This window comes from Vulpes vulpes, chromosome 1 (genome assembly GCF_048418805.1).
Source record: "Vulpes vulpes isolate BD-2025 chromosome 1, VulVul3, whole genome shotgun sequence".
Classification (NCBI taxonomy): domain Eukaryota; kingdom Metazoa; phylum Chordata; class Mammalia; order Carnivora; family Canidae; genus Vulpes; species Vulpes vulpes.
Window position 1 is genome coordinate 123,704,444 of NC_132780.1, and position 27,857 is coordinate 123,732,300.

Genomic DNA, 27,857 nt, shown 5'->3' on the forward strand with positions numbered 1-27,857 from the left:
TGTTACTGTTACTCCTCCTCCTCCTAATGGACAGGCAGATGCATGCACAAACTGGCATACCTATAGTGACTTTAGGCAGTTTCATATGAGGAATTCTCAGTGAGAGGATGGGAATCTTTGAGTTTGTCCCCCATGATAATTGCAAAAGCCAGAAATCTTTTGATAAAGAAGGCTTGTATGTATTATTGAAAAACTGCCTTTGCATTTCAAAGAAAGACAATAGCATATGACTAAGTTCACTATGAAAAGCCGTAATATTATAGAGCTCTTTTTGGCCTTTTCAGAGTATCACATAATTATAGTAAAGTAAAGGCTTTGGAAAAAAGACTGTGAGAATGCTGACATTTAATCTTAAAAACACAAGCTTCCTTTTATTTCACAAATAATTCTCTAGTTAACTAAATGTAAGCAAGAGAAACTGTTTGGGATAAATTATCGTGTTTGTGTCTGTGGTTAACTCCCCCTCCCCTCCCCCCCGTGGTTCACTTTATCATTAATATGGAAATACAGTAAAATTCTACTGTAACACAAAAAAATGAAGTCCAAAAGCTTCAGTCATATTTGTGGAGGATAATGAAACAACTCCTAGGGTAGCTCCTTGAGTGTTGGGAGTGTGTGGAAGCAATCACCAATTGTGTTTTATCCCAGCTCAAGTTCCTGGGGCGGGAGGGGGTGGGTGTGTGTGTGCAGGGCGGAGGTAGGGTATATTTGGATGCTAATGACATGTCAAAGAATTTTTATAATGATGGTAAAGATTTTTTGGAAAGAGAAAATGGCTTGAGAAAAACGTACTTTGCCCTTTGGTTTAGTTATTCATTTCATAGAAAAAGGCAATATGCATGGCTAAACTTTTTTGACTATGACTCATAAGAAGATATTTCAGTTTGTGAACATTACCTATAAAATAGGAAACTAAAAAGTTTTATACACTCCAATTTTTCTGTTATGTTCTATTTCAGTTTTTAGGAAAATGCTTTATGTAGTTTACTACACTAATTTTATGACCTTCTAATGGGTCACAAGTTGTAGTTTGAAAAACTTCATCTAATGACTGTGTTAAGTGAACTTCAGAAAGGAATTCTAGGTTATTTCAGAAGCTATAAGTTTCAGAACTTACGGTGTTTCCACACCATTAATAATAATGAATAATAGGTACCAATCCCACATCATTTGGTCTTTGAGAGAGAGAGAGAGAAAGATAGATAAATGCATGAACTCTCACTGAAGGATACATAAGAATTTAATAATAACATGAGTTGGGGTGCCTGGCAGGCTTGATCAGTGGAGTATGTGCTCTTGATCTGGGGGTTGTAGGTTCAAGTTCCACATTGGGTGTGGAGATTGCTTAAAAAAAATCTTAAAAAAAAATAACATGAGTTGCTTGAGGAACAGAGAACTGGGTATCTTTGGGTGGAGGTAGTGGTAAGACACTCTTTAAGTACTGAATTTCTTTTTTCATTCTTTTAAAATTTTGAACCATGTGAATATATTCTATACATTAAATTTAAAATACAAATTCTGCTTCTTTATTATTAGAGAAAAAAAGAGGGAAGGGGGTCTCCAGTATGGATCAGGGTTTGTTCAGTGAAGATTGCTGTTAGAGATTAGCAGTGTCTTTCAAAGGAGCGGGAGATAATAACCTATATGATATGTTTGCTGTGACTGATCTAGAGGAGCTACATGGGCAGTTCTATAAAACAATGTTTAGATGATTCACTAGGGTTAATTTGTGTAGCATTCTCTGCTTATTGAGGGGATTATACACTTTAGATTTTTTTTTTCCAGTAGAACATGACCAATTTGAACATTTCAGTGCTTGAAGTTTTAATAATTTTTAATTTCTTATTTAGAAATAATTTCAAACTTAGAGAAAAGTTGTATAAATAAGAATGACAAACATAATACCTATCCCCAATTTCACCTTTTGTTAACATTTTACCCCATTTAGTTAATTATCATTATCTGCCTGTCTTATTTTTGTTTAAATCATTTGAGAGAAACTTAAAATACCATGCCCTTAATTCCTAATTACTTTGAAGTGTATTTTCTAAGATTAAGGATACTCTCTTAACTGGCATAGTTATCAGCTCTAGTAATATTGACATCATATTTTAATCTACTTCCTGTTTTCCATTTTTGTCAGTTGACGAGGGATGTCCTCTACGGCATTTTTCCCCCTTTGTGGCACAGGATCCAGACTACTGTTACGTATTGCATTTAGTAGTGTCTCTTTAGCTTCCTTTGATCAGAAACATTTACACAGCCTTTATTTCCTTTCTACAGTGTTGAGATTTTTAAAGACTATAGTTCCCCTGCCTTTTAAAATACAATGTTGATCATTTTGATATTCTTTCATGATTAGATTCAGATTATGCATTCTTGGCTAGAATACTTTATAGCTGATATATCTTTCTGAGGCTGTCACAACTGAAGGCACAGAAAATCCATCTGCCCCTTATTAGTAACGTTAAGAGTACTCAGTCAAGATGTTGTCTAGTTTCTGCTGTATAATAAATATTTTCTCCTTGCAACAAATAAGCAGTCCATGGGAAGATATTTTAAAACCACACAGAATTTCCTGCTCCTCACCAGAAGTTCCACCTATACTCACCTTTCATTGATTGTCCTTGCTTGACCCAGTCTTTACTATATTGGTTGCAAAATGCTGATTTTTCCAGTTCTAGCGTTATGTACACATTTACCAGTTTGTACTCAGCATTCTGCTGTAAGCAAGAGTTCTCCTTTCTATCCCATTTATTTTATTTGTTCTTGTTAAAAACTCCTAAATTACTCTTACTTCCCCAGTGGTTCATAATTCATTATTATATAAAGTAAGGGATTTGATTCTGGAGTCAGTGGATGACTTTAAGAGGTCAATGACCAACCTGAAATTGTGAGCCAGATTTTGTGGTGTTTGGACAATTTTCTGAGGAGAGTGTCTGTAACTTTAATCAGAATCTCTAAAGAGTTCTGGATTCAAACAGGATTAAGTTCCACAAGGTGAATAGTTAAGTGTTAAGCTATCTGTAACCCTTACATATTTGTATATTTTCCCCTGCTTTCTACCCCAAGTGATAAATAACTTAAGTGTTAGAATTGTACTGTATGTCCATCTGTAGGTACTATTCCATTTTTTTGTCTACTGTTTTTAACTGCAACTGAAAGTAGTAGTATACTTTGGTTTCTTTAATTTCTTTTTTGCTAGAATATATAATAAAATGTTAATATCTTCATTGCCACTGTAGCAGCTGTTTATGGTATATAGAACCAGTCTTTGGAAGCAACGAATTACCTTGATTTAATTTGAAATTTTAAAACCAATGTTTTTTACACTGTAGTTTTATTAGCTCTCTGGGAGTGAGCTACATGATGTTGTGCACTGAAAATTACCCAAATGTTCTGGCCTTCTCTTTCCTGGATGAGCTTCAGAAGGAGTTCATTACTACTTATAACATGATGAAGACAAATACTGCTGTCAGACCATACTGTTTCATTGAATTTGGTAAGGGCCTGATTTTTTTTCCTTTTCATTATCCTGTCTCCATCCAGTCATAAGAGATTTTTTTGTATAATACTGGGGGCCAGGGGAAAAACTCAGAAGATTTTGCTACCTTGCATTTGATAGAACAATTTGACAAATGGTCTATAAATTATGGCAACTTCTTCATTTAGGTGCCTATTAGAAAAAATTGTGTTTGAGCTGTGGAGGGGATTGTGATTATTGGCACAAAGAATTAATCCCAGAGGACTGTTTCTCAATGAGAAATTTAAAAGAGATTCAGAGTTCTGTGTGTTTATGTGATAATCTTTTATAGTCTGCTTAATGTAGGATGGAGGTTGGCAAACATTTGCTGGAAAGTACCAGATAGTACATATTTTAAGCTTTAAGGACCATATGGTCTCTGTCACAACTACTCAGCCCTGCCATTGTGGCTTGAAAGCAGCCATAGGCAATACATAAATGAATGAGTATAGTTATATTCCAATAAAACCTTATTTACATAAACAATCAGCAGGCTCAATTTGGCCTTGGGCAGTAGTTTGCTTGACTCCTGGTGTAGGAGAAAAAAGTAAAACCAAGTTATAAATAATGAAAGTAAAATTGGAAGATATTTAGAAATGTCTTTTATTGATTTCATTAAATTTGTTCTTTAAAACATACATTCTAAAAAAAATAAAAAATAAAAAAAAAATAAAACATACATTCTAATGGTGTAAGCAGTAAATAAGAAAACAGGTTTATAAGAACATGTAATTTACAGTATATATTCTTATGTAATTCAGTTGGTAAATACTGACAGACTTAATATTTTATGAGATATGGTTCCCTATAAAAATTAAGACTTTGGTTTAAAATTAAAGCTGTTTTTCCTTTTTTTTTTTGGTAAAAATGTAAAGTAATTATTTGAAGTGAATAATAGAAATAGTCCTACAGTTATGTAGTGTTAAATCTTTATTGTATTTGTAATTATTTCTAGAGTATAATTTCTAGAGTAAAACACTGATGACTCCATGATATATTAAACACAAATAATATTAGAATATTCTATGGCAAATTAAATAGTTTGAATTACAAACTGTCAGTCTGCAGAATTTATTCCATAAATGTCACACTCTCAAATTAATTAACAAATGACTGCAAGGAAATTTATTTTTTTATTTTACATAGATAACTTCATTCAGAGGACAAAGCAGCGATATAATAATCCCAGGTCTCTTTCAACAAAGATAAATCTGTCTGACATGCAGATGGAAATCAAGCTGAGGCCCCCTTATCAAATTTCCATGTGTGAACTGGGGTCCGCCAATGGAGTCACATCTGCATTTTCTGTTGACTATAAAGGTGCTGGTAAGATTTCTTCTGGTGAGTTATGGATCTCAATTATTTCATTAAAAAAAAAAAAAAACTTTTGTAAGAACTGAGTAATTCTTGTAAATTAATTTCTTTATCCTAATATTTTAAAGCAAGTACATGAGATAATGTAGAAAATAAAGTAATTCTTTGTCCCAGTGTTTTATGTGGTAATCTGCTAGATATGTGACTAATCAGAAAAATACTTTTAAATAGTAATCTCAGAGGAACTCTTTGCTAGGGAAACATTTAAGAATTTTTTTGTGTTTCTTAAATATTTCTTTATAATTTTTTTCAAGAGATGGATAATAGTTTATTAGTAATATATGTTTATGTACATGTAAAGTGCTTTGCATTATGTCAAAATAGCTATAATCAAGGCCAGGTTTCTTGATTATCACAGAAAATGGGATCATCTACCCAACCCTTCCCTCCCAAACTAGAAACGCCACACTCAACAACTGTGACAGATTGAAAACCACGGCTTAAAAATGGAAACCTTATTATTATAAAAAATAGCATATGCCATTTTTGAAGTCCTTGTTTAAAAAAATTCCCTGTAGTACAACTTTTTTGTCTAAGTTCTGTGACTTTTCCCTGCTCTTCAGCCAAACCAGGGTAGCACTTCAGAACTTTGAAATTAGCAACTCAGTGTCTTTTCTATCCTATTACTCTGATCGACTTCAGATATAATCAGTTTCCTTAGCTTTTTGTTCTATGATGTTTTGAAACCCTCCCCATTCTGGAAGCTGCTTCTGTATGTGCTTTAGTTTGTTAGTATTCTTTAAATGGGGCATTGAGGACTGAACACAACATTTCTTGGTTTGATTAATAGAAATTATGGAAGAAAGAAGGATACAAATTATAGTAAAATAATCCAGTCTGTTAGGAAACAAACACAAAAACAAGGTCAATACCAGTAACAAGCCCCAAGAGAGAGGAGGTAGATCAGTACTCAGAGTTGTTATATGTTTTCTAAAATATCCAATTGCCAAGAAAAAATTACAAGACATGCAGAGGAAGAGGAAAGTATAATCTATATAGTAGGGGGAAACAAAGCAGGCAATAGAAACTGCCTTTGAGAGTGATCAGATGTCAGATTTAACAAATAGTTTAAACCATTATAAGTGTTCAGAGAACTAAAGGAAACCATGATTAAGGTATGACAATGATATTGTATCAAATAGACAATATCAATAAAGACATAGAAATTATAAAGAAAAAGAACCAAATGGAACTTCAGGAAGTGAACAATACACCTGAAATAAAAAATTTACTAGTGGGGCTCAAAAGTAGATTTGAACTGACAAAAGAAAGATCAATAGAGATTATGTAATCCAAAGAATAGAGTTAATAAGAATGAAGAAAAATGAACAGAACCTCAGGAAAATGTGGCACACCAACATATGCATGGTGGGAGAACCAGAAGGAGAAAAGAGAAAGCAGAAAAAGTATTTGAAGAAATAATGGCTGAAAAGTTTCCAAATTTACTCAAAAACATTACTCCTCCAGGAAGCTCAGTGAGTTCCAAATAACCATGTAAGCAATCCACAAATAGATGAGTCATATTAAACATGCTGAAAGACTAGACAATGAGAAAATCTTGAAGCCAGCAAGAGAAAAACAACTTGTCACTTACAAGATTAACAGCTGACTTATCAACAGAAACAGTAGAGATCAGAAGGCAGTGGGACAATATGTTCAAAATGATCAAAGGAAAAAAAAAAAAACAAAACTGTTGGTCAACAGCAGTTGACTATATCCAGCAAAGCTGTCTTTCAAAAATAAGGTGAAATAAGGACATTTGCAGATAAGTAGAAGCTGCGAGAATTGTTGCTGGTAGACTCACCTTACAAGAAATACTAAAGGAAGTTTTTCAGGCTGAAAAGTGATCCAAACAGTAATTTGAATCTACACCAAAAAAATCAAAGAGCAACAGTAAAGATAATTGTACAACAGTCATTTTTCTCTCTCTTTTGTTGACTGATGTAAAAAGCAATTGTATAAAACTGATGTATTATTGAACCTATAACATGAATTGTAGTGTATATTTTCCATAACAGCACAGAGGAGGTGGGTGGAAGCAAATGGAAATGATTCCAGGTGGTAATTTGAATCCACAGGAATGAATGAAGAAAGCCAGTGATAAGAATTCATATTAATAAAACTTAGAAAAATATAATTACTGTGCTTCTCTTAGCTTCTTTAAGAGATGTAAAATTAAGTAAAGTAATAATTATAACAGTGTATTTTGGGGTTTGTAATGTTTATAAATGTAATATGTATACAACAATACCACAAAAAGAGAAGAAAGGGAATAGAGCTACATAGGAATAATGTTTCTATAGCTCATTGGAATTAAGTTAGTATAAATATGAAACTATTTCTGATTAGATGTTTATGGTAAGTCCTAGAGTAGCCACTAAGCAAATCACTCAAAGTAGTGAATGAAGTTCATTAAAGAAATTAAAATGCTGCAGCATAAAACATTCACATAATGCAATGATAGCAGTAAAGAAGTAGAGCAAAAGGCATGAGACATATAGAAATAAGTAAAATGGCGTATGTAAATCTGCTATGTCAATTAATAAGATTGGATTTAAAAATGTGAATGAAACATTCTAGTCAAAAGTTGGAGATTATAAAAGTGGATTAAGAAACTAAAAAGGTAGAAGTAAATTGAAAGCAAAAGGAATTAAAAACCCATATAATGCAAATAGCAACCAAAAGAGAGGTGGAGTGGGTTTTTGATGTTGGACAAAATGGGTTTTAAGACAAAAATTGCTACTAGAGACAAGACATTTTATAATGATAAAAAGCCAATCTCTTAAAGTAAAACAATTTTAAACATAGATGCATTTAACAACAAAGCTCCCAAATACATGAAGCAGAAATCTGCCAGAAATGAAGGAGGAATAGACAATAATGGTTGAAGATTTAATACCCAACTTTCAATAATGGATAGAACTAGGCAGAAGATAAATAGGAAACAAGATTTGAACAACGCCATAAACCAACTAGATCTAACAACTACAGAACACTCTGTTCAACATCAGGAAATGTATTCTTTTTACAAAAAATTTTATTTACTTATTAGAGAGACAGAGTACAAGTGGGTCGGAGGGGCAGAGGGAGAGGGAGAAGCACTCTTTGCTGAGCAGGGAGTTTGACATGGGGCTTGATTCCAGGACCTCACGATCATGACTTGAGCTGAAGGCAGATGCTTAACCAGCTGAGCCACCCAGGCACCCCCTAGAAAATATATTCTTAAGTGCAGATGGAATATTCTCTTCCAGGATAGACTTTATGCTAGGCTATTAAAAAAAAAAAAACAAAACATAAATTTAACAGGCTAAGGATAATACAAAGTAAGTTCTATAACTACACTGGAATGAAATTAGAAATTAATAACAAAAGAATTTGAGAAACTCTTAAATACGTGGAAATTAAACAATACACTCCTAAATAATGAATGGGTTAAAGAAGAAATCAAAAGGGGGAATTTATACACGGAGATGAGCAAAGATGAAGATACAATATAACAAAATGTGAGATGCAGCTAAAGTTGTATTTAGAGGAAATTTTATAGCTATAAATACCTTTATTTTTTAAAAAGGAACATCTCCGGGACGCCTGGGTGGCTCAGCAATTGGGCGTCTGCCTTTGGCCCAGGGCATGATCCCAAAATCTGGGATCGAGTCCTGCATTGGGGTCCTTGCATGGAGCCTTGCTTCCCTTGGCCTGTGTCTCTGCCTCTCTGTGTGTTTCTCATGAATAAATAAAATCTTTAAAAAAAAAAAAACAAAACATCTCATGAATACTTCAACCGTCTGTCTAAAGGTACTAGAAAAAGAAAAGCAAATTAAACCTAAAATAAAAAGGAAATAACAAAGATTAGGGCAGAAATGAAAATGAAATAGAAAATAGAAGAATAGAGAAAAATCAATAAAACCAAAAACTAGTTCTTTGAAAAGATTAACAAAATTAACAAACCTTTAGCTAGATTGACCAAGGGAAAAAGAGTTTATTAGAATCAGAAATGAAAAGACATTTCTGCTGATCTTACAAAATAAAGGATTTATAAGAACACTGTGAACAGTTGTATGCCAGTGAATTAGACAACTTTGATGAAATGGGCATATACTTAGAAATACACAAACTACTGAAACCAAGTCAAGAAGAAATAAATAATCTGAATAAACTGTATCCAAGAATAGGGATTAAATTACTAATAAACTAGGGATCCCTGGGTGGCGCAGTGGTTTGGCGCCTGCCTTTGGCCCAGGGCGCGATCCTGGAGACCCGGGATCGAATCCCACATCGGGCTCCCGGTGCATGGAGCCTGCTTCTCCCTCTGCCTGTGTCTCTGCCTCTCTCTCTCTCTGTGACTATCATAAATAAATAAAAAATTTAAAAAAAAAATAAATTACTAATAAACTGACAGGGATGCCTAGCTGGCTGAATGGGTGGAGTGTGTGACTCCTGATCTTTGGTTGTTGGGGTAGAGATTACTTAAAAATAAAATCTTAAGAAGGAGAAGGAAAAGAAAAAAACAAACTACTGACAAAGAAAATCCTAGATTGAAGTGGTGTCACTGGAGAATTTTACCAAACAGTTTAAGAATTAACCAATTCTTTAGAAACTCTTCCAGTAAATAGAAGAGGGGGAATGCTTTTCAACCCATTCTTTGAGGCCAGTATTCTCCCATTTCAAAACTAGATGATAACATCACAATAAATTTACAGATTAATAGTATCTCATGCATATGGACAACGGTCCTCAACAAAATGCTAGCAAACCAAATCTTAGCCACATAAAAATTACTATATACCATGACCAAGTGAGATTAATCCAGGAGTGCAAGGTTGGTTTAACATCTGAAAATCAGTGTCATATACAATATCAATAGAATAGAAACCAAAATCCCCTAATCATCTTGATAGGTGAAAATAAAGCATGTAACAAAGTCCAACAGTCTTTCATTATAGTACTCAACAAACTAGGAATTGAAAGAAACTTCTTCATCCTGATAAAAGGTATCTACAAAAACCCACAGCTAAATTCATATGTAATGGTGAAAGACTGATGCTTTCTTCTAAGATTAGAAACAAGTCAAGGATGTCTGCTCTCACTAGTTTTTTTTTTTTAAGATTTAATTTTTTTTTTAAAGATTTATTTGTTTATTTGAGAGAGAGAGCAAGAGCAAGTATCAAGGAGGGGCAGAAGAAGAGAGAAACTCAGACTCCATGCTGAGTGTGGAGCCTGAAACTGGGCTTGATCTCACAACTCTGAGATCAGACCCAAGCTGAAACCAAGAGTCAGATGCTTAACTGACTGGGGTACCCAGGCCCCCCTCGCTAGTTTTTGTTTGTTTTTTTGTTTTGTTTTGTTTTGTTTTGTTTTGTTTTGTTTTGTTGCTAGTTCTATTCAGCATGATACTGGAGGTTCTAGACAGGGCAGTTAAGCAAGGAAGGGAGGTGGGGAAAGCATCTGATTGGAAAGGGAGAAATAAAATAACTTCATATATAAGATGATTTTGAATATAGAAAATCCTAAAGAATCCATTAAAAAACTATTAAAACCAATGACTTTAGCAAGGTTGCAGGATACAAGATCAATAAACAAAAATGAGTTCTATTCTATATACCAGTATTCAACAATCTGAAAATTAAGAGAATCCTAGCAACTATTGGCTGAAACAAGACAGATTGTACTTTGTATTGTTTGCAATTTAAAAGAAAGAAAATTCCTTATAATGAGAAGGTAAAGTGTAAAGTTAAGAAGAATATAAAGCCAAGGGCAGAACACTGAAGAATGCCACTATTTAATGGACAGGCGAAGGAAGAAAGTTTACCAAATAAACTTAGGAATAGGAATACCAAAGAAAAAAAATACAACAGGAGAAAACTGTTTCATGAAAATGAAGGGATAAGAAATTGTTGGGCAGTGTGGGTGGCTCAGTGGTTTAGCGCCGCCTTCAGCCCAGGGTGTGATCCTGGAGACCCAGGATCGAGTCCCACGTCGGGCTCCCTGCATGGAGCCTGCTTCTGTCTCTGCCTGTGTCTCTGCCTCTCCCTCTCTGTGTCTGTCATGAGTAAATAAAATCTTAAAAAAAAAAAAAAAAGAGTCCAATACTTAACTGAATGAGCCACCCAGACACCCCAAGGTTAAAAATTTTGTTTTTCAAAGACACTGTCAGTAAATTGAAAAGATAATCCACAGACAAATCATATATTTCCTAAAGGATATATGTCCAGAAAAATAAGTAACACAACAGTAACAATAAAAAGAAAATCCAATTTTAAAATGAGAAAAGGATTTGAGTAGATATTTCTACAAAGAAAATGTGCAACCGTCTAACACATGAAAAGATGTTCCACGTTATTAGTCATAGTGAAATTCAAAATTCAAAAGCAAAATGATAAGCCACTAGGATGGCTGTAGTTTTAAAAAATAGTAACAAGTGTCAGCAAGGATATGGATAAATTGGAACTCTCCTATATTGCTAGTCGGGATGCAGAATGGAGAGCTGCTTTGGAAAATACTTTGGAAGTTCCTCCAAAAGGTAAATACAGGAAATGTGTACATGAATATTTATAGCACTATTATGCACAGTAGCCAAAAAGTTGAAATAACCCAAACATCTATCAAGTGATGAATGAATAAACAGATTATGGTGTATGCATGCAATAGAATATTAAGGAGTTAAGAATGAATGAAGTATTGATACCTAATAACAACATGGATGAACTTTAAAAACATTATGCTAAGTAAAAGAAGCCAGATTCAAAAGGCTAGCTATTTTATTTATTTATTTTTAAAGATTTTATTTATTTATTCATGAGAGAGAGAGAGGCAGAGACACAGGCAGAGGGAGAAGCAGGCTCCATGCAGGGAGACTGATGTGGGACTCCATCTAAGGTCTCCAGGAACAGGCCCTGGGCTGAAGGTGGCGCTAAACTGCTGAGCCACGTGGGCTGCCCAAAAGGCCATATATCTATAGTCTCATTTGTACTAAATGTCCATAGAGACAAAAAGTAGCTTAATAATTTTTTTTTAGCTTAATGATTAACAGGAGTTGGAGAGGTACAGGGAAATAGGCAATGACTACTAATGGTTAGGAGAAATCTATTTGAGGTGATGGAGATTGTGGAACTAGATAATGATTACACAATTTGTTTTTTTGTTTTTTTTTTTTTAATTATTTTTTATTGGTGTTCAATTTGCCATGATTATACAATTTGTAAATATGCTAAAGCCTTCTGAATTATATACTTTTATTTCATCTTGAAAGAGTTTGTGCCCATGCGAGTGGGGGGAGCAGAAGAAGGAGAGAGAGAATCTTAAGCAGGCCCCATGCTCAGCACAGAGCCATGTGGGGGTTGATCTCACGACTCTGATATCATGGCCTGAGTCAAATTTTTTTTTTTTTTAAGATTTTATTTATTTATGAGAGACACAAAGAGAAAGGGAGGCTCCATGCAGGGAACCCGATGTGGGACTCGATCCCGGGTCTCCAGGATCACATACGTCCTGGGCCAAAGGCGGCGCTAAACCGCTGAGCCACCAGGGCTACCCTCATGGCCTGAGTCAAAATCAAGAGTTGGACATTTAACCAATTCAGCTGCCCAGGCGCCCCTGAATTATGTACTTCTAAGGGTGAATTATTATATTCTGATTATATTTCAATTTTTAAAGTCAATAGTAAATGATTGAGTTACTACTTTGAAGACTTCTATTTCCAGTAGTGATGGAGTAGCAGTTCAGACCAATAGTCCCACAAAATACATGTAGGAAAGTTAAATGGAATGTATATATTATATAGAATAGGTCTTAAAAAAAGAATATGTAGCTCTAATATGATACAGAATTTAAATTAAAATGTAATCTTCCTGAAGTCTTTGGATATCCAACAAGATTACTAAGAATTACTGGGAGACAGAAGAGAGTGGAGGCCTAGGGAGATGAGCTTAATGTTTGGAGCTACTTTTTCTTTCTTTTTTTTTTTTTTTCTTTTTTAAGATTTTTAAAATTTATTCATGGGAGACAGAGGCAGAGACATAGGCAGAGGGAAAAACAGGCTCCCTGTGGGGAGCCTGGTTCAGGACTTGATCCCAGGACCCCAGGATAATGACCTGAGCCAAAGGCAGATGCTCAACCACTGAGCCGCCCCGGTGCCCTGGAGCTACTTCTTTTGGGGCTTTTATGAATTCTGGAGGGAACAGCTGACAGCCACTCAAGATTAGGAGACAGAGATTAGAAAACAGGGTCCACTAAACTGATGGACCTCATGAACAGCCACCCAGCTTTGGGTTTGGACTTTGGATGTTGGCACTCTAGGAATATAGGTAAAAGGATTGTGAAGTAAAATCTTTTATGAGGACTGGAGCTTAGTTTTGAATAATATTGGTCTCTGAAATTGGATTGAGTGGATCCCAGTGCTATGCTCCAAAGATCCTGGTGGAAGCAAGCAAATATCTTTCTTAGAGCAAAAAGTCACATAAGTTTCAAATTATATCTACAGCAATACTTTGAAAATAGAATATTTGGTAAACAATAAAGTAACCAGGTATATATCACCAGGCACTTGGATATACTAGACTACATGAACACAAACCATTACACACACGCATACATGGCCTTATAGGAGTCAAGGAAGCCAGAAGACCACTTAATGATGTCTTCTAAAGGATAAAAGAAACTGCAAACGTGGAATTCTGTGCGTAACAAAAATATACTGAAAGAATGAAATGGCAAGACTGGCTGTCCTTGCAATGTTCCTGATCTTAGCAGGGAAAGCATTCAGTCTTTCACAGTTAAAAATGATGCTAACTTAGGGTTTATGTAAATGCCTTTTTATCTAGTTGAGAAAATTCCCTTATGTTCCTGGTTTGATGAGTGGTTGTACCAGAAATTAATGATGTATTGTGTCAAATGCTTTGTCTACATTTATTTATTGAAATGATTATGATTTTCTTTTTGAAGTCTTTATGTGTAAATTATATTGATTGCTTTTTTTTTTTTTTAAGATTTTATTTATTCATGAGAGACACACACGCAGAGAGAGAAAGGCAGAGACACAGGCAGAGGGAAGCAGGCTCCATGCAGGGACTCTATTCCAGGTCTCCAGGATCACGCCCTGGGCTGAAGACAACGCTAAACCCAGGGCTGAATGAAGACGGCGCTAAAACCACTGAGCCACCAGGGCTTTTCAAATGCTAAACCAACCTTGCGTTTCTGTGATAAACCCCACTGCTAAAATTTTATTTAGATATTTTTTATATGTTTTCATGTAGGAATTGGTTTATAGTTTTCCTTTTTTTGTAATGTTTTTGTCTGGTTTTGTTATCAGGATAATATTGGCTTCAGAATAAATTGGGGGGATCCCTGGGTGGCGCAGCGGTTTAGCGCCTGCCTTTGGCCCAGGGCGTGATCCTGGAGACCCGGGATTGAATCCCACGTCGGGCTCCTGGTGCATGGAGCCTGCTTCTCCCTCTGCCTGTGTCTCTGCCCCTCTCTCTCTCTCTCTCTCTCTCTGTGTGACTATCATAAATAAATAAAAATTAAAAAAAATAAATTGGGAGGTATTTCCTCTGGATCTTCAATTTTTTAAGAGATGTTTTTGTAGAATGTTTATTTCTCTTTTTTGGTCAGTTTGGTGAAGTCTTTTTTAGCCTCTGGTTTTCTTTGTGGAAATGTTTTCAACTACAATTTCTTTGGTGGATGTAGAGTTGTTCAAGTTACCTGTTTCTTCTTGAGTGAGTTTAAGTAGTTTGTGTCTCTGAAGGAATCTGTTCTTTTCACCTAAGTTAATGAATTTTGGGGAATAAGTTAATATTCTCTTAAACCTTTAATAATCTGTAGAATTGTAATGATACAACCATTCTCATTTCTGATATTGGAAATTTTTATCTTTTGAATTTTTCTTCTGATCAATAAAAATGCTAAGCTCTAATAAAAATGATTTTCTTAAAGAACCAGCTTTTGGTTTCATTGACTTTTTATTGTTTTTGTTTTCTTTCATTGATTTATGATCTGGCCTTTATTACTTAATCTTCTGCTTACTTGGGGTTTAATTTGCCCTTTTTCTAGGTTCTTACAGCAGAAGTTGAGGTTATTTTTTTTAAAAATTGGTTATATTTTATTTGAGATCTTCTTTTCTAATCGGCATTTAGTAGTATGTATTTCCTTCTAAATATTGCTTTAGCTACATTCATAAATTTTGATGCATTGTATTTTCACTTTCATATTGTTTAAATATGTTTTTTAAATTTCGCTTTTAATTTTTTTTATCACCCGTTGGTTATTTAGAAATGTGGTACAGAGTTTTAAATAGTTAGAGATTTTTCCAGATAGCTTTCATTTCTTGATTTCTAACTTCATGTGGTCAGATACCAAATTTTGTGTGATTCCAATCCTTTTAAATTTATTGAGACTTGTTTTTCTCTCCCAGAATATATTCTGCTTTAGCCGTTTTTCTTTGTTCTGTGTTGAAAAGTGTGTATTCTATTATTGTAGTGTGAAGTTCTCTACATGTCATTTAGATCGGGTTGGTTGATAATGTTCATATCTTTCATATCCTTCCTGATTTTCTGTCTACACTCAATTGTTGGTGTTGAAATCTCTGACTATATTTGTGAATTTATATCTTTCTCCTCTTTGGTCTGTTAGTTTTTATTTTATATATTTTAAAGCTTGTTAAATATTTAGGATTGTTTTTTCTCTTGGAGCATGGATCTAGCAATATTCTTAGTTTAGCAGTTTATTAATATAGCCACTCTAACTTCTTCTTTAAGTAGTATTGCAACGGTTTATCTTTTTCTGTCTTTTCTCTTTTAACTTCTCTTTCTATTTATAGTGGTTGCTTTTGGGTATTAGTTTAGTTGAGTCTGTTGAGAAACAAAATCCAATTAGACTGTATCTTTTTATTTAGGTGTTTAGACTGCTTATATTTAGTGTGATTATTGATATGGTTGGGTTTTTTTTTTAAGATTTTATTTTTAAGCAATCTCTGTACTCATTATGGGGCTCAAACCCATAACCCCAAGATCAAGAGTCACATGCTCTATTGACTGAGCCAGCAAGGCACCCCAATGTGGTTAGTTTAAACCTACTATCTTGGCTGTTTTCTTTTTATCCTAGTTTTAGTCACCTTTCTCTCTTTTTCTGCCTTCCTTTAAATTATTATTATTATTATTATTATTTTATTATTTATTCATGATAGTCATAGAGAGAGGAGAGAGAGACAGACACAGGCAGAGGGAGAAGCGGGCCCCATGCCGGGAGCCCGATGTGGGACTCGATCCTGGGACTCCGGGATCGCGCCCTGGGCCAAAGGCAGGCGCTAAACCGCTGAGCCACCCAGGGATCCCCCCTTTAAATTATTTTTTGATCCATTTTCTGTTTTTTGTTGACTTATTACACCTCTTCATTTCATTTATTTGTTTTTATAGTTGCTTTAGGGTTTATAGTATATACCTGATATTTCATGGAAGGGCCAGTAGTTTTTGCCATGGCCAACAAGCAAGCCAGGTCTTGAAATGAAAACAGTTTTGTTTTGTTTTGCGTAAGGGCCATGTCATTGCTTCAAAGCCCAGGAGCCTCTTTTATGATTCTTCTTTCCAAATGTGCTTCAGACTCAAAAAATATCTCTATCACAGATATTTTGAACACCATTAGATCCGTGAGGCCTAAGGGCTGGATGGCAAAGTGTCCATTATGTAATGCAGTCTCGGTCTTTCTGTTGCTTTGGCCCTCCTTAGCTATTGTTACTCAGTAAACATGTTGCAGCTACATACCCACGTTTTGTAATGTTGCTTTTGGAATCTAAAGGCATACTCAGCAGATCTTTTCTTAGTGGTCTGGGTTGCAAGGTGCAACCTGATGTTTACATTCAACATACTCTAGACTTTTAACCACCAGAAACTTGACTGATGTGGTAGGCTCCTATAGTTTTTTTTTTTTTTTTAATTATTTTCCATACTCTGGCATACATGTATCATCCCAGGGTATCTAATCCAAGGCATATACTGTCTGTTCTTCAGATCCTGTCAGCATGAGAATATCAACAAAGTGGATCAATATAATGTTCCATGAGGTGTTAAGATATTGGGTTCTTGTAGGCTAAGAGTCAGCAGACTTTTTCTCTAAATGGCCAGATAGCAAATATATTAGCTTTTATAGGCTAAATGGTCTCTGTTGCAACTACTATACTTTGCTGGTATGGTATAAAAATAACCATAGACAATGTGTAAAAGAATAGATAAGACTGTATTGTAATAAAGCTTTACTTACAAAAACAAGTGGTGGACTGGATTTGACCTGTGGGTCATAGTTTGCCGAACCCTGCTATAGACTAATCTCCAGCTTAGAGTTGATATAACCTCGTGGCAGTATACTAAATGGACTGCTCTCATTCGCTCTCCTCCTCCTCCTCCTTTCTTCTTCTTCTTCTTCTTCTTCTTTCTTCTTTCTTCTTCTTTCTTCTTTCTTCTTCTTTCTTCTTCTTCTTCTTCTTCTTCACAGCATGTGAGCGAGTGTTGGGGGGGAGGGGCAGAGGGAGAGAGAATTCCAAGCTCAGTGGGGTTCAGTCTCACAACCCAGAGATCATGACCTGAGCCAAAATCAAGAGTCAGGTGCTTAACTGACTAAGCCACTCAGGTACCCCTATGTACTGCTCTCTTTATCAGGTAAAAGCAAAATGCTTCTGATTTTCTCTCTTTATTAGGGTAGAAAAGAAAGTGTTAGCAAATTAGTATCTACATGTCATGGAATTAATTGATTGTTCCATATGGAGATTGTGTTTGGAAAAACACGTGAAATTGGAAGCCACAGTAATCTGTTATCCTCTACTATACTTTCATTTTGGAGCCTTAAACTGGAGAGTTAAATGGGTGTGTAGTAGGAATCAGTATCTGTGCATATTTTAATAAGCCTTGGATGGTGAAACTGATTTCTACATTTACCATAACGATTAATATTTTGATGATGTTTCAGTAGGGGAAGCTCCATGGCTTCCATTGGCCTGTCCTTCTCTAATAGTTCTAGTTTGATAGGTCTGACAGTCAGTGTTGGCTGCCAAAATATCTCTCCATTAATGTGTACAGTCAAGATCTAGAAAATTAACCTTTAATTTGAGGCAGGGGTCTATCCAACTTGATATATCAAGAGATGAATTCTGTTAGAAAGTACGTATATTGTTTGACTTCCGTAAGTCCCCACTCTGACCTGTAGTCTGCAATGGTATCCTGGATCAGCAGGTATCCAGACAGCAGACACTGGGAAAATGGGGGAAAATCTGGGATTGTTTTAAGAAAGATAGAGAAAGGGACACCTGGGTGGCTTAGCAGTTGAGCATCTGCCTTCGGCTCAGGGCATGATTCCAGAATCGCCAGATCAAGTCCCACATCGGGCTCCCCACGGGAGCCTGCTTCTCCCTCTGCTTATGTCTGCGTCTCTCTTTAAAGATTTTATTTATTCATGAGAGACACACAGAGAGACAGGCAGAGACATAAGAAGAGGGAAGAGAAGCAGGCTCCATGCAGGGAGCCCCATGCGGCACTCCGGGATCACACCCTGAGCGGAAGGCCGATGCTCAACCACTGACCACTCAGGAGTCCCTAAAATTTTCTTTAAATGCAGATGAACCTTGCATAATATTTTCTGTAGTCTCTGTTGGTTTTCCTTTTTTTTTTTTTTTTTTCCTAAATAAAGTTACTTTATTTTGGAATCTGGCTAATAGTTATTTGATAGACATTACTTTTCAGGCCCTTTTTTCTGTTACTTTTGGTTTCTTTTCTTTCTGACCTTGTGACCCCTTTCCCCACAGTCTAGCATGAATTTTTTCTATAATTTTTGGAAGTCTACAGATGTTCTGCTATCCATCATAGGGTGAATATGTTAAGCTAAACACTGTGTCTTACTTTTACCCTTTTTGTTTTCTTTTTAAAACATTTCATCATGGGGAAATTTTAAATAGCTGCAAAGTAAACAGAATAGTATAATGAACTCTTATGTACCTGTCACCCAACTATAGTAACTATGTCAACATTTTGCCATTCTTGTTTCATCTGTATCCCCACCCACTATCCACTCACCTACTTGATAATTACCTCTGTGGTTCTTTCTTTAAGGAAAAAAAAAAATATTTATTTGAAAGAGACAGAGCATGAACAGGGAGGAGAGGGAGAAGAAGGAGAGGATTCCCAGGTCCTGCTCAATCCTAGGACCCTGGGATCATGACCTGAGCTGAAGGCAGATGTTTAACCCCCTGAACTACCCAGGCACCCTGGTGCTCTTTCTTTTTTAAGGGAAATTTGCACATGTTAAAATGCATGAATCTTTGCTGTGTGGTTTAGACACATGGATACATTTGTATAAGCCATTCTGTTTTGAAGTGTAGATTTTATTCAGGTATGGCAAGGCCAACAGATCAGGAGACAGCTGCCACTGAAAAAGTAGTTATACTCAGATCCCAAGAGAAGGGTGCACACTACACCATCCAGGGCCATGTGGGGAAGTACTGGTATTGGTCAGGAGGTAAAGAAGTGTGTTTGGCTTCTTTTAGTACAGTGTCATATCATAGGTCTTTCTTATGCTTTTGCCAGGAAGGAACTGGAGAGGCAGGGTAAACACGTTTGGCTGGGTTGGGTACTTATAGCAGTCTCTGGATATAGGGCTGTTCTTAGTTGTGTGATACCTGACCCTGGGGTGATTCAGGCTGGGGGATAGTGGCCCTGAGTTTGGGAGCCCCATAGAGTAGGTAAAGTATGGGATTTGGGTTAGGGGATTTGCTTCTGAAAAACACTCTTGCAAGTGAGTGGTTTGGTATCTCTTAGGAATTTGATAGCCCTGGGAAGGGCCACCCTGTAGGGTCAGAGCAAGGCCCCAAGATATCAAAGTATCAAAACACAGAATTATAAGAAAAAAACTAATACATACCTGTATCACAATATTACAATATATCCATCTCCCCAGGAAGTTCTTTTGTATCTCTTCCCAATCTCTGTACTGCCTCTAGACAACCGCTGGTTCTGAATTTTTGCTCTCTAGTTATGTTAAATTTTGTTTGTTCTAGAACTTTATATAAACAAGATTATATAGTGTGACTCTTGTGTTTGGCTTCTTTTAGTAGTGTCATGTCACAGGTCTCTGTAGTTTGATCCTTTTTATTGCTGAGTAGTAGTCATTGTATAAACATGCCACAGTCTGTCCATTCTCCTGCTGATATTAGCTTGTTTCCGGTTTGGGGTTATAAGGTTACTACAAGCATTTGTCTTTTGTTGACATGTTTTCATTTCTCTTGAGTAAATATTAGCAGTTGAATTTGCCAAATCAAAAGTAAGGTACATGTTTGAGTCTTTTAGAAACTACCAGTTTTCTAAAGGAGTTGTACCATTTTACATTTCCACAAGCAATGTGTGAGAGTTTCTTCTATGTTCTCATCAACATTTAGTGTTGCTGATCTTTTTAATTTTATATTTGCTTTTATTATTTAAAAAAGTTTCACAAAACTCTAAATAAAATACATTTTTCTGTTTTCTTTGACACCTTTTTTTTAGGATAAACACTAGGTTATACAGTCTTTTTTCCACCTGTGTAATTTTATAGACAGTTTCTCAGTTGACTGAGAATGGTAGTCTATTTGGCAGTTGCCCCACAAGGCAAATAAATTTCCTAATCTCTGTCTCTCTCAAATACACACACACCTCAGTAAGTAAAATACAAGACAGAATGTGATACATGTTCCAAAAGAGATAAATAAAAAGTACCATTTTTAGGCCCCATGGCCTTAAAGGACATACAAGCTTTTGACAGGTGATGATCTAAGAAAGTGTTTTTTAAAAAAAAAAAAAAAGTAGGTTTTTAGTATCATACAATTAATCTCATTCAGTCATAATTTAGTAACAAATTATGTTCATTTAGATGGAACTGACCAGAAATTTCTCTTATATGTTCCAAAATCTGTTTCTCCAGATATTTGGGGCATCATTGAATGTCTGTACCTCCAGAATTTTGTTTCTGCTCAAAGCATTGGTACTGTGGTATTACGATATGCTTTGGAGGTTAGAATGGTACCCTCATTTTACATCTTCGTAATGACTGTTCTGGTATTCTCTTTCGCCATTTGCCTTTCTCTTAACTCTTCTATTTCCTCTTCATTGAATTTTTTCATTCCACCTATAAATGTATTCAAGTCTCCCTCCTCCACCACATGATAGGGGAAAAATAATTATTTCTCTCGGTCCTAGTCTGTCAGGCTGTCATCCTGGTTTTCTTTAACTGTGGTAGTGTTATTGCACTGCTTCTCTCTCTTACCGTCAACAGTTTTTAGCCTCTTGCAGGTTGAATTTTGCCTTCAGCCACTCTTCTGAAACTGTTTTATAACAAGTCAGCAACCATCCCTTAGCAATATATCTAATAATCTTTTTTTTTCCGAGTTCAGACTGTCTTTGGCCTGTGCACAGGCATTGTTACCCATATCTTTTTTATGGATGGTCTCCCCTTCCTAGGCTTCTGAGGCTCTTTCCTCTTCTTATTCTGTCTTCCTGAATCCTTGTCCTCCCTTTAAAGGTAGTGTTTGCCAACGATTTGCAAAAGTTCTTTCCCTAGTTACCCATCCCAACCCTTCCTTTCAGATGCAAACCTTTCTGTTTCTCCAGCTCTCACTCTTCCATTCTTTCATTGCTTATTAAACATGCCTCATTATCACTGCAAGTTTGATATCTTTAAAATGTCTCCATTTTTTTTTTTTTTTAAATCAAACCTGAGTTTCTTCCAGTGACTTTGCTGGCAGCACCCTTATCTTTCCAGTCATCCACACTTAAAACCTTGACATTTTCTTTAATTTTTTTTCATTTTTGTTTCCTAGTTAATTGCCAGGTCTGCTAGTTTTAACCCCTTTAATATCACTCACCTCTTCATTCCTGCTGTCACTATCCTAATTCAGGCCCTCATATCAGCCAGTCTTTTGCAATGACTCCCTAATGAATTCTCTCTAAGGTAGATTTGTAGAAAGAGCATGGGCTTTGCACTCTTGTTAGACCCAAGTGCTAATTGTGAAGATGGCACTTACTAGCTGTCTGATTTATAGCAGATTATTTAACCTCCATTTACAGATGAAAAAATTCAGACACTGAGAAGTTAGTCATTCCTGCCTTATGAAGTACCACATTTTGAGGGATAAATGGGACAAAGTGTACCTATGAAGAAAGCACTGAGAAAATATTGTCTTCCTGCTTTTAATCTCTTTAGAACCTTAATATTCCTTAAGCATAGCTTTAATCATATTGGTCTCTTGCTTTTCAGTGTTTCTCCACTAACTTGTTCATAATTTTTAGCCTAGTATTTCCAACTGTTTGTTAATTTGCTTCAACTCCCATTCCTGACCTTATTTCTTCCTACTCTTCATAAACATCCTTTTAAGCCAAACAAAACCAATATTAATGTCCAGTGGGAAAGTGGTTAAGAATATGAGTTCTAGTGTCAGGCTACCTGGGTTTAAATCCTAGTTCATTTACTTTGGACAAATTACTTAGTTTCTGTATACCTTAGTTTCATTTGAAAAGATAGGGATAATTATAGTGCCTCCTGCACTGGGTTCTCGGAAGGGTGAAACGAGATCATGTATATAAGCCCTTGTGCCTGGTACATTGAGAACAGCCACTGTTAGTAGGATTAGCGGAGGTAGTAGTAGTTGTTGTTGTTTATGCTCTTAATATTTGCATCTCATTTCTACCTCCAGGCTCACATTCTTTTCTCTGCATGAAATGTATGAAATGCAGTTTTTCCATTTACCTATCTAAATTTTAACCCATCTTTAAATATCTTCCCTGGTTTTCTTACCATTCCTGTATCACCACCTTCCCCCTAATTACCTTTCTTCTTTCTTCTTCAGAATTCCTTAACTATTTTAGTTTAGAATGCTTATCTGTCTGTTTCCCTTCAAAAGACTAGAAGTATCTTGAGAGCAGATTGTGCAAATAATTCTTTGTATTTTCTGAAGCACAATATTTTACACAGAATCATGCTAAAAAGTATTTGCTAAGTGAGTATATTAATTCCCTATAAGCAATAACCCTTTGGTTCCAAGAGGTTTACTCTTACTTCTTAGGAGCTTTTGTAAACTTCATTAATCATTGGCTAATAAAAAGTTTAATTTTGTCATGACCCATTATTGGGCTCAAGGAGAGTAATTAAAGAAAAGGCATGGTAGCAAAAGACAGTTATAGCAAAAACAAAACAACAACTGACCAGATGACACTACTTGGAATTCAGTAACTTTTTTTCTTCCTAAAAAAAAAAATTGCCTCTCATTTATTATTTTTCCAAATCCACTCTATACCTACTAGTACCTACCATCGTGCCAAATTGAAGTGTGAAGTGAGGATTTGTGGATAACAATGAATCTAAAATATGTTTTACTAAAATAGAAAAGAGATATCGCATAATACGTTAAAATGTGATTTAAATATCTTGTTCAGTTGCTAACATAAGAAATTGTCCTTAGGGAGTGTCACCCTCATGTTGTATGCAGATGGAGTTTTCTCTTGGTAACCATTCCCACAGGTCCTAGGGAAGAAGATAGGGTGGGAGTGGGTGAATCTTTACTTGAGAATTTCTTTCCCACAGCGATTTGGCACAGCTCCATCCTGTTCTTCAGCATAATACATGCCTTGTCTTTGTTAAAAGAGGCTTGTCATTTGCTTTCATGCTTTTAAAAATATTTTGGGTCATTTTGAAATAATTTTAATAGTAAATAGTAAGTGGTATACTATAATTAATTATAAAGAGAGTGTTCCAAGGCCAAGAGATAAATATTAGAAACTTAATATTTAATATAGTCATTTATTTCTTAAATAGGCATTGGTCAACACCTTAAAATGGTAATATTTTTCCATTCAGAATGGCCATACTTGTCCATAAACAGCTAAGATTTTAAGATTTTTTTCTTTAGTTATAATACAGAATATTATTTGGGCTTTTTCATAAGGTAAACTTGTATACTTTAGAAGTATGATTTATGTAATCTGTTCAGTTGTCAGGTAGTTTTATCCTTGAGGCCCATATTAAGGATTCCTTTTTTATTAGAGGCCAGTTTTTCCCTACTACTGAGAGGGTGTGGGGAGGGATGGACAGGGGATACAAAACACGACTAATTACTAGACTAGTTGGATAGATTGTGAAGGTTTTTTTCTACTGATTAAAAATTTGGTATTAATACTTTACAAAGATATTTAAATTTTTGTTTTCATATTAAAACCTCAAGGAAATTGAGAGACCAAGTAATCAGCTTGGGCACAGAAGAAATTTAAGAAAATATTATCCCATCTTAGCATTTTCTTCTGAACTTGAAGAACAAATACTTTTTTATGATATGTAGGGTTTTGTGTTTCTGTAACTATTTAGGGAAGCTTTTCTGCTGTAATGGCTGAATATAAGTTGCAGAGATTTAAGCCTTTCCTTATATTAATGTTCTACCTCATTAACTTCATTGTTAGGGCTTTTACACTTCAGCGATTTAAATAAAATGATCTAACTGTGGTTCTGTTGCCCCCTCTTTCCCTCTGTCTCTTTTTGAGGTCTAGATTATTTCATTTTGTATTTTCATTTAGACTCAGTTGTTAATTCTGTTAAGCCCAAGATGATGATAAAGTGAAACTATTGCATAACTAAATATCTTACCCTACTGAAGCCCACAGATAACAGAATCCATTCGTGAAGATGAAGTGGTCCCTTCTTCAGCTAGTGTTTATCATTTGTAGTGTTCTTCAGGTGGTCTTCAGAGATCAGGAACTTCATAGCCATACGACTATTCTATTGTAAAGTTCAGATTGGTGATTATATAGAAGCTTTCACATATATCCCATGGTATTTATAGCCCTGGAACCCAAATAAGGGAGTTTTGCTTAAAAAAAAAAAAAAAAAGCAAGCTATGTTAGTCCTTAAAAGTGTTATCTAAGCATTTTTCAGAAAAAGTAGGAATTATGCAATGATTTTTCAGGCAAAGTCACCTTTGCTTATATTTGCAACTCCTTGCAAATGGTAGACCTATTTAAGCAGTAAGGTTTTTTTTCTACATGACTTACTGCCAGATGTGAGCACTCCTTAGCACTCTATACCCCAAGTGCAAGTGAGATGTCTTTGTTAAAAATGTAGAGAAAAAGAAGTTAATTGAGCTTGAGTTCAGGGCAGTGAAGCTGACATGTCATCGTTTTGCATTTAAAAAAAATTGTTCCTAATATATTAATAAATAGCTTTATGAAGATTAATCCGTGTTTGACCCATTTAAATTAAGCAGTGAATTTCATTTTACATAATTTTAGGTATTGATGTAAGATAGTGATACTCATTTCTAACCATTTCTTTTATTTTCCAGCTCACCTGCGACTGGAACCAGCAACTCTGTCAGGGATTGTGGCTTTTATCCTCAGTCTTTTATGTGGAGCTCTGAATTTAATTCGAGGTTTTCATGCCATAGAAAGTGTTTTGCAGGTACTGTGCTGTTTTTGCAATTTCAAGTGACTATGCCTGTTGATTCTACTTGTTACTCAATTGATTTGAATTGATTTGGGTATAGTACAATTTACGGTGTGTGCTCAAACTACCTTAGTCTCCTCTTCCTCTAAGAACAGTGATTTCTAGTTGGCTTCTTTGACTCAATTAGCACGTATTTATTTACTGTTTGCTCTGCAGGAGGCTCTGTTTATAGGTACTCTGGGGACACCAAGATATTTCTGACATGAGCACAACACAGAGCCCAGATTGAATTGGGAGGGGGCAAAGCAGCACATGAATAATTGCCAAGTACGTAGAGTTTGAAAGAGGAATAGTCAGTGTAAGGATAGGAGAAAGAGGCTTTGTGGAGGAGGGGTGAGCTGGATCTAAAAGGATCCTAGTGGACAGAAAGGAATGGAAGAAAGAAGGCATTTAAAGGCAGGTTTTTGTCCCAGTTCTGTGTATTTCCACTTTGTTATCTGTTCTTTTTCCTTTTTGTTGGTGACTACCTGAAACCATTATTGTTTTCAGATATTGCCAACTACTTTGTTTTCCAGTAGAATTTTTTCCAGAGACCGTGGCTGTCAGAATATACTAACTTTTTCTCTTTCTTTCTTAAAGTTAAGCACATTTCAGACTGGATAGTTTTCTTTACCTTTGTTTGTACTCACTTTCTCTGAAGTTTTTTTTTTTTTTTTTTTTTTCCTGATACTTCCACATGTAAATTAGTTCTCTGTTTTTGGTCAGCATTAAGCTCAGAATACCATTCATAAAAACCCACTTAGAATACCTTGTATTCTTTTTTAAAATTGCTTGTTAGTTTGGGGAACACTTAGTACCATTCTGAGTACCCTCTGAATGTCCTCAGCTGTTTGAAGCCAATAGCAGAGGAAATCACAGGTTCCAGGCAGTTAAGCTGTCCCTTTGAGTAGGTAGGCAGAGCTTCTCAGGACTTCTCAGTTTCGTTTTTCAAACTTCTTAAACCCCCCAGTTAAAGCCCCTCTTCCCTTTGAGACCTAGGACAGCTGGCTACTGTCCTTTGGTGTTCCTGTCCCTATTCCCTAGCCAGGTCAGCTTTATTTCAGCAGGAGTTCAGTTTTGAGCCAGTTAGACAACCTGCCAAAAAGAAAAAGCAATTTGGAGAAAGCTGATTGGAAAAGTTAATAAATAGGATAGCCTCTTCCTTTTTTTTTTTTTTTTTTAACTTGATGTAGTGGAAAGATCAGTAGTATAGGTGTGTGAAGAGATGGTTTTTGTGGAGGAAAGAGAGAGAGGGTTGGCTCCATCTCAGCTCCTGATTAGCTCTGTGACCTTGAATAGCTCACTTTACTCTCTAGTCCTCAATATCATTACTTATAAAATGAAGAAGGCTGGATTTGATGAGTATTTTCCAAGTATGGGGCATATTTACCACTAGTTGTACAGTGGATGACTTTAAGTGGTAGAGGAAGAAACATTTTTAATTTAAGAGTTGTATATTTAGTGTATGTTAATGTGTAGTATCTGTATTTGGTAAGATTAATGATAGAGATATAAAATTTTCCTTTTAAAATTAATTTTGATAAAAAGCCAACTTTATGTAATTTATTAAGTAAGTAATGGCATAATTAGTATTTGGAGTTGGCAAAAATTGTGAAGATGGTTTTTTGTGGTTAAAAAAATTCTCAGGTTGTTTGAAATTACCAAATTAATAAATAAGGGGAGGGAGCATATCTGAGTAGAGAGAAGTTTTTGTGTTGCAGAGACTTACCATCCCTGACTCAGAAGACTGACCACATGTGGAACTGGGAGCTTAGACCCCCATTACTTTTAAGTTAAAAGTCAGGCAAGGCTGTTGTATCTCAACAAAACCTATTAAAGAAAATGATTTCTTTCAGGCACTCAGATATCTTATCCCTCATCTTCCTGGATTGATCTTTGCTTCCCCCTCCTCTGATTCACAACTTCAAAATAAGGAAAATAGGGATGCCTGGGTGGCTCAGTGGTTGAGCATTTGCCTTTGGCCTGGGGCCTGATCCTGGAGACCCAGGATCAAGTCCCACATCAGGCTCCCTGCATGGAGCCTGCTTCTCCCTCTGCCTGTGTCTCTGCCTCTCTCTCATCTCTCATGAATAAATAAATAATCTTAAAAAAAATAAGGAAAGTAGTATAAACTATATCTTTTCATGCTTTTGAGCTGCTACAACTGGCTGATGCCTGCCTCAATTCCTGAGTGTTTCATGTTTTCCCTCTGAGCAGTAATGTCTTTGCTTCTGCCTCATCGAAGTTGTTGTTTAGGTTTCAGAAGAATAATAATCGAATTAAACTGATTACTACTTACATGTAACTAACTGATGGCTCTGAGATTTCTCAGCCTATTGCTACTTTAAAAAGACATCACAGACCAATGTAACTCATGAACACAGATGGAAAACTCAACAAGATATTAGCAAATTGAATCCAATGATGTATAAAAAGAATTATATACCACAGACAAGGGGGATTTTATTCCACATATGCAAGGCTGGTG

At 35.6% G+C, this 27,857-nt stretch overlaps 1 protein-coding gene across 5 annotated transcripts in view; it reads left to right on the forward strand.

Moving 5' to 3' along the window:
- The window catches only part of SEC22A (SEC22 homolog A, vesicle trafficking protein), a 68,994-nt gene that overhangs the window by 15,455 nt on the left and 25,682 nt on the right, over window positions 1–27,857 (forward strand). For all 5 annotated transcript variants that reach the window (XM_025990188.2, XM_072725149.1, XM_072725161.1 and 2 more), the window contains 3 exons: window positions 3,339–3,502; window positions 4,670–4,864; window positions 25,230–25,345. In XM_025990188.2, the coding sequence (XP_025845973.1) occupies window positions 3,339–3,502; window positions 4,670–4,864; window positions 25,230–25,345 (475 nt within the window). The remainder of the gene's footprint in view (window positions 1–3,338; window positions 3,503–4,669; window positions 4,865–25,229; window positions 25,346–27,857) is intronic.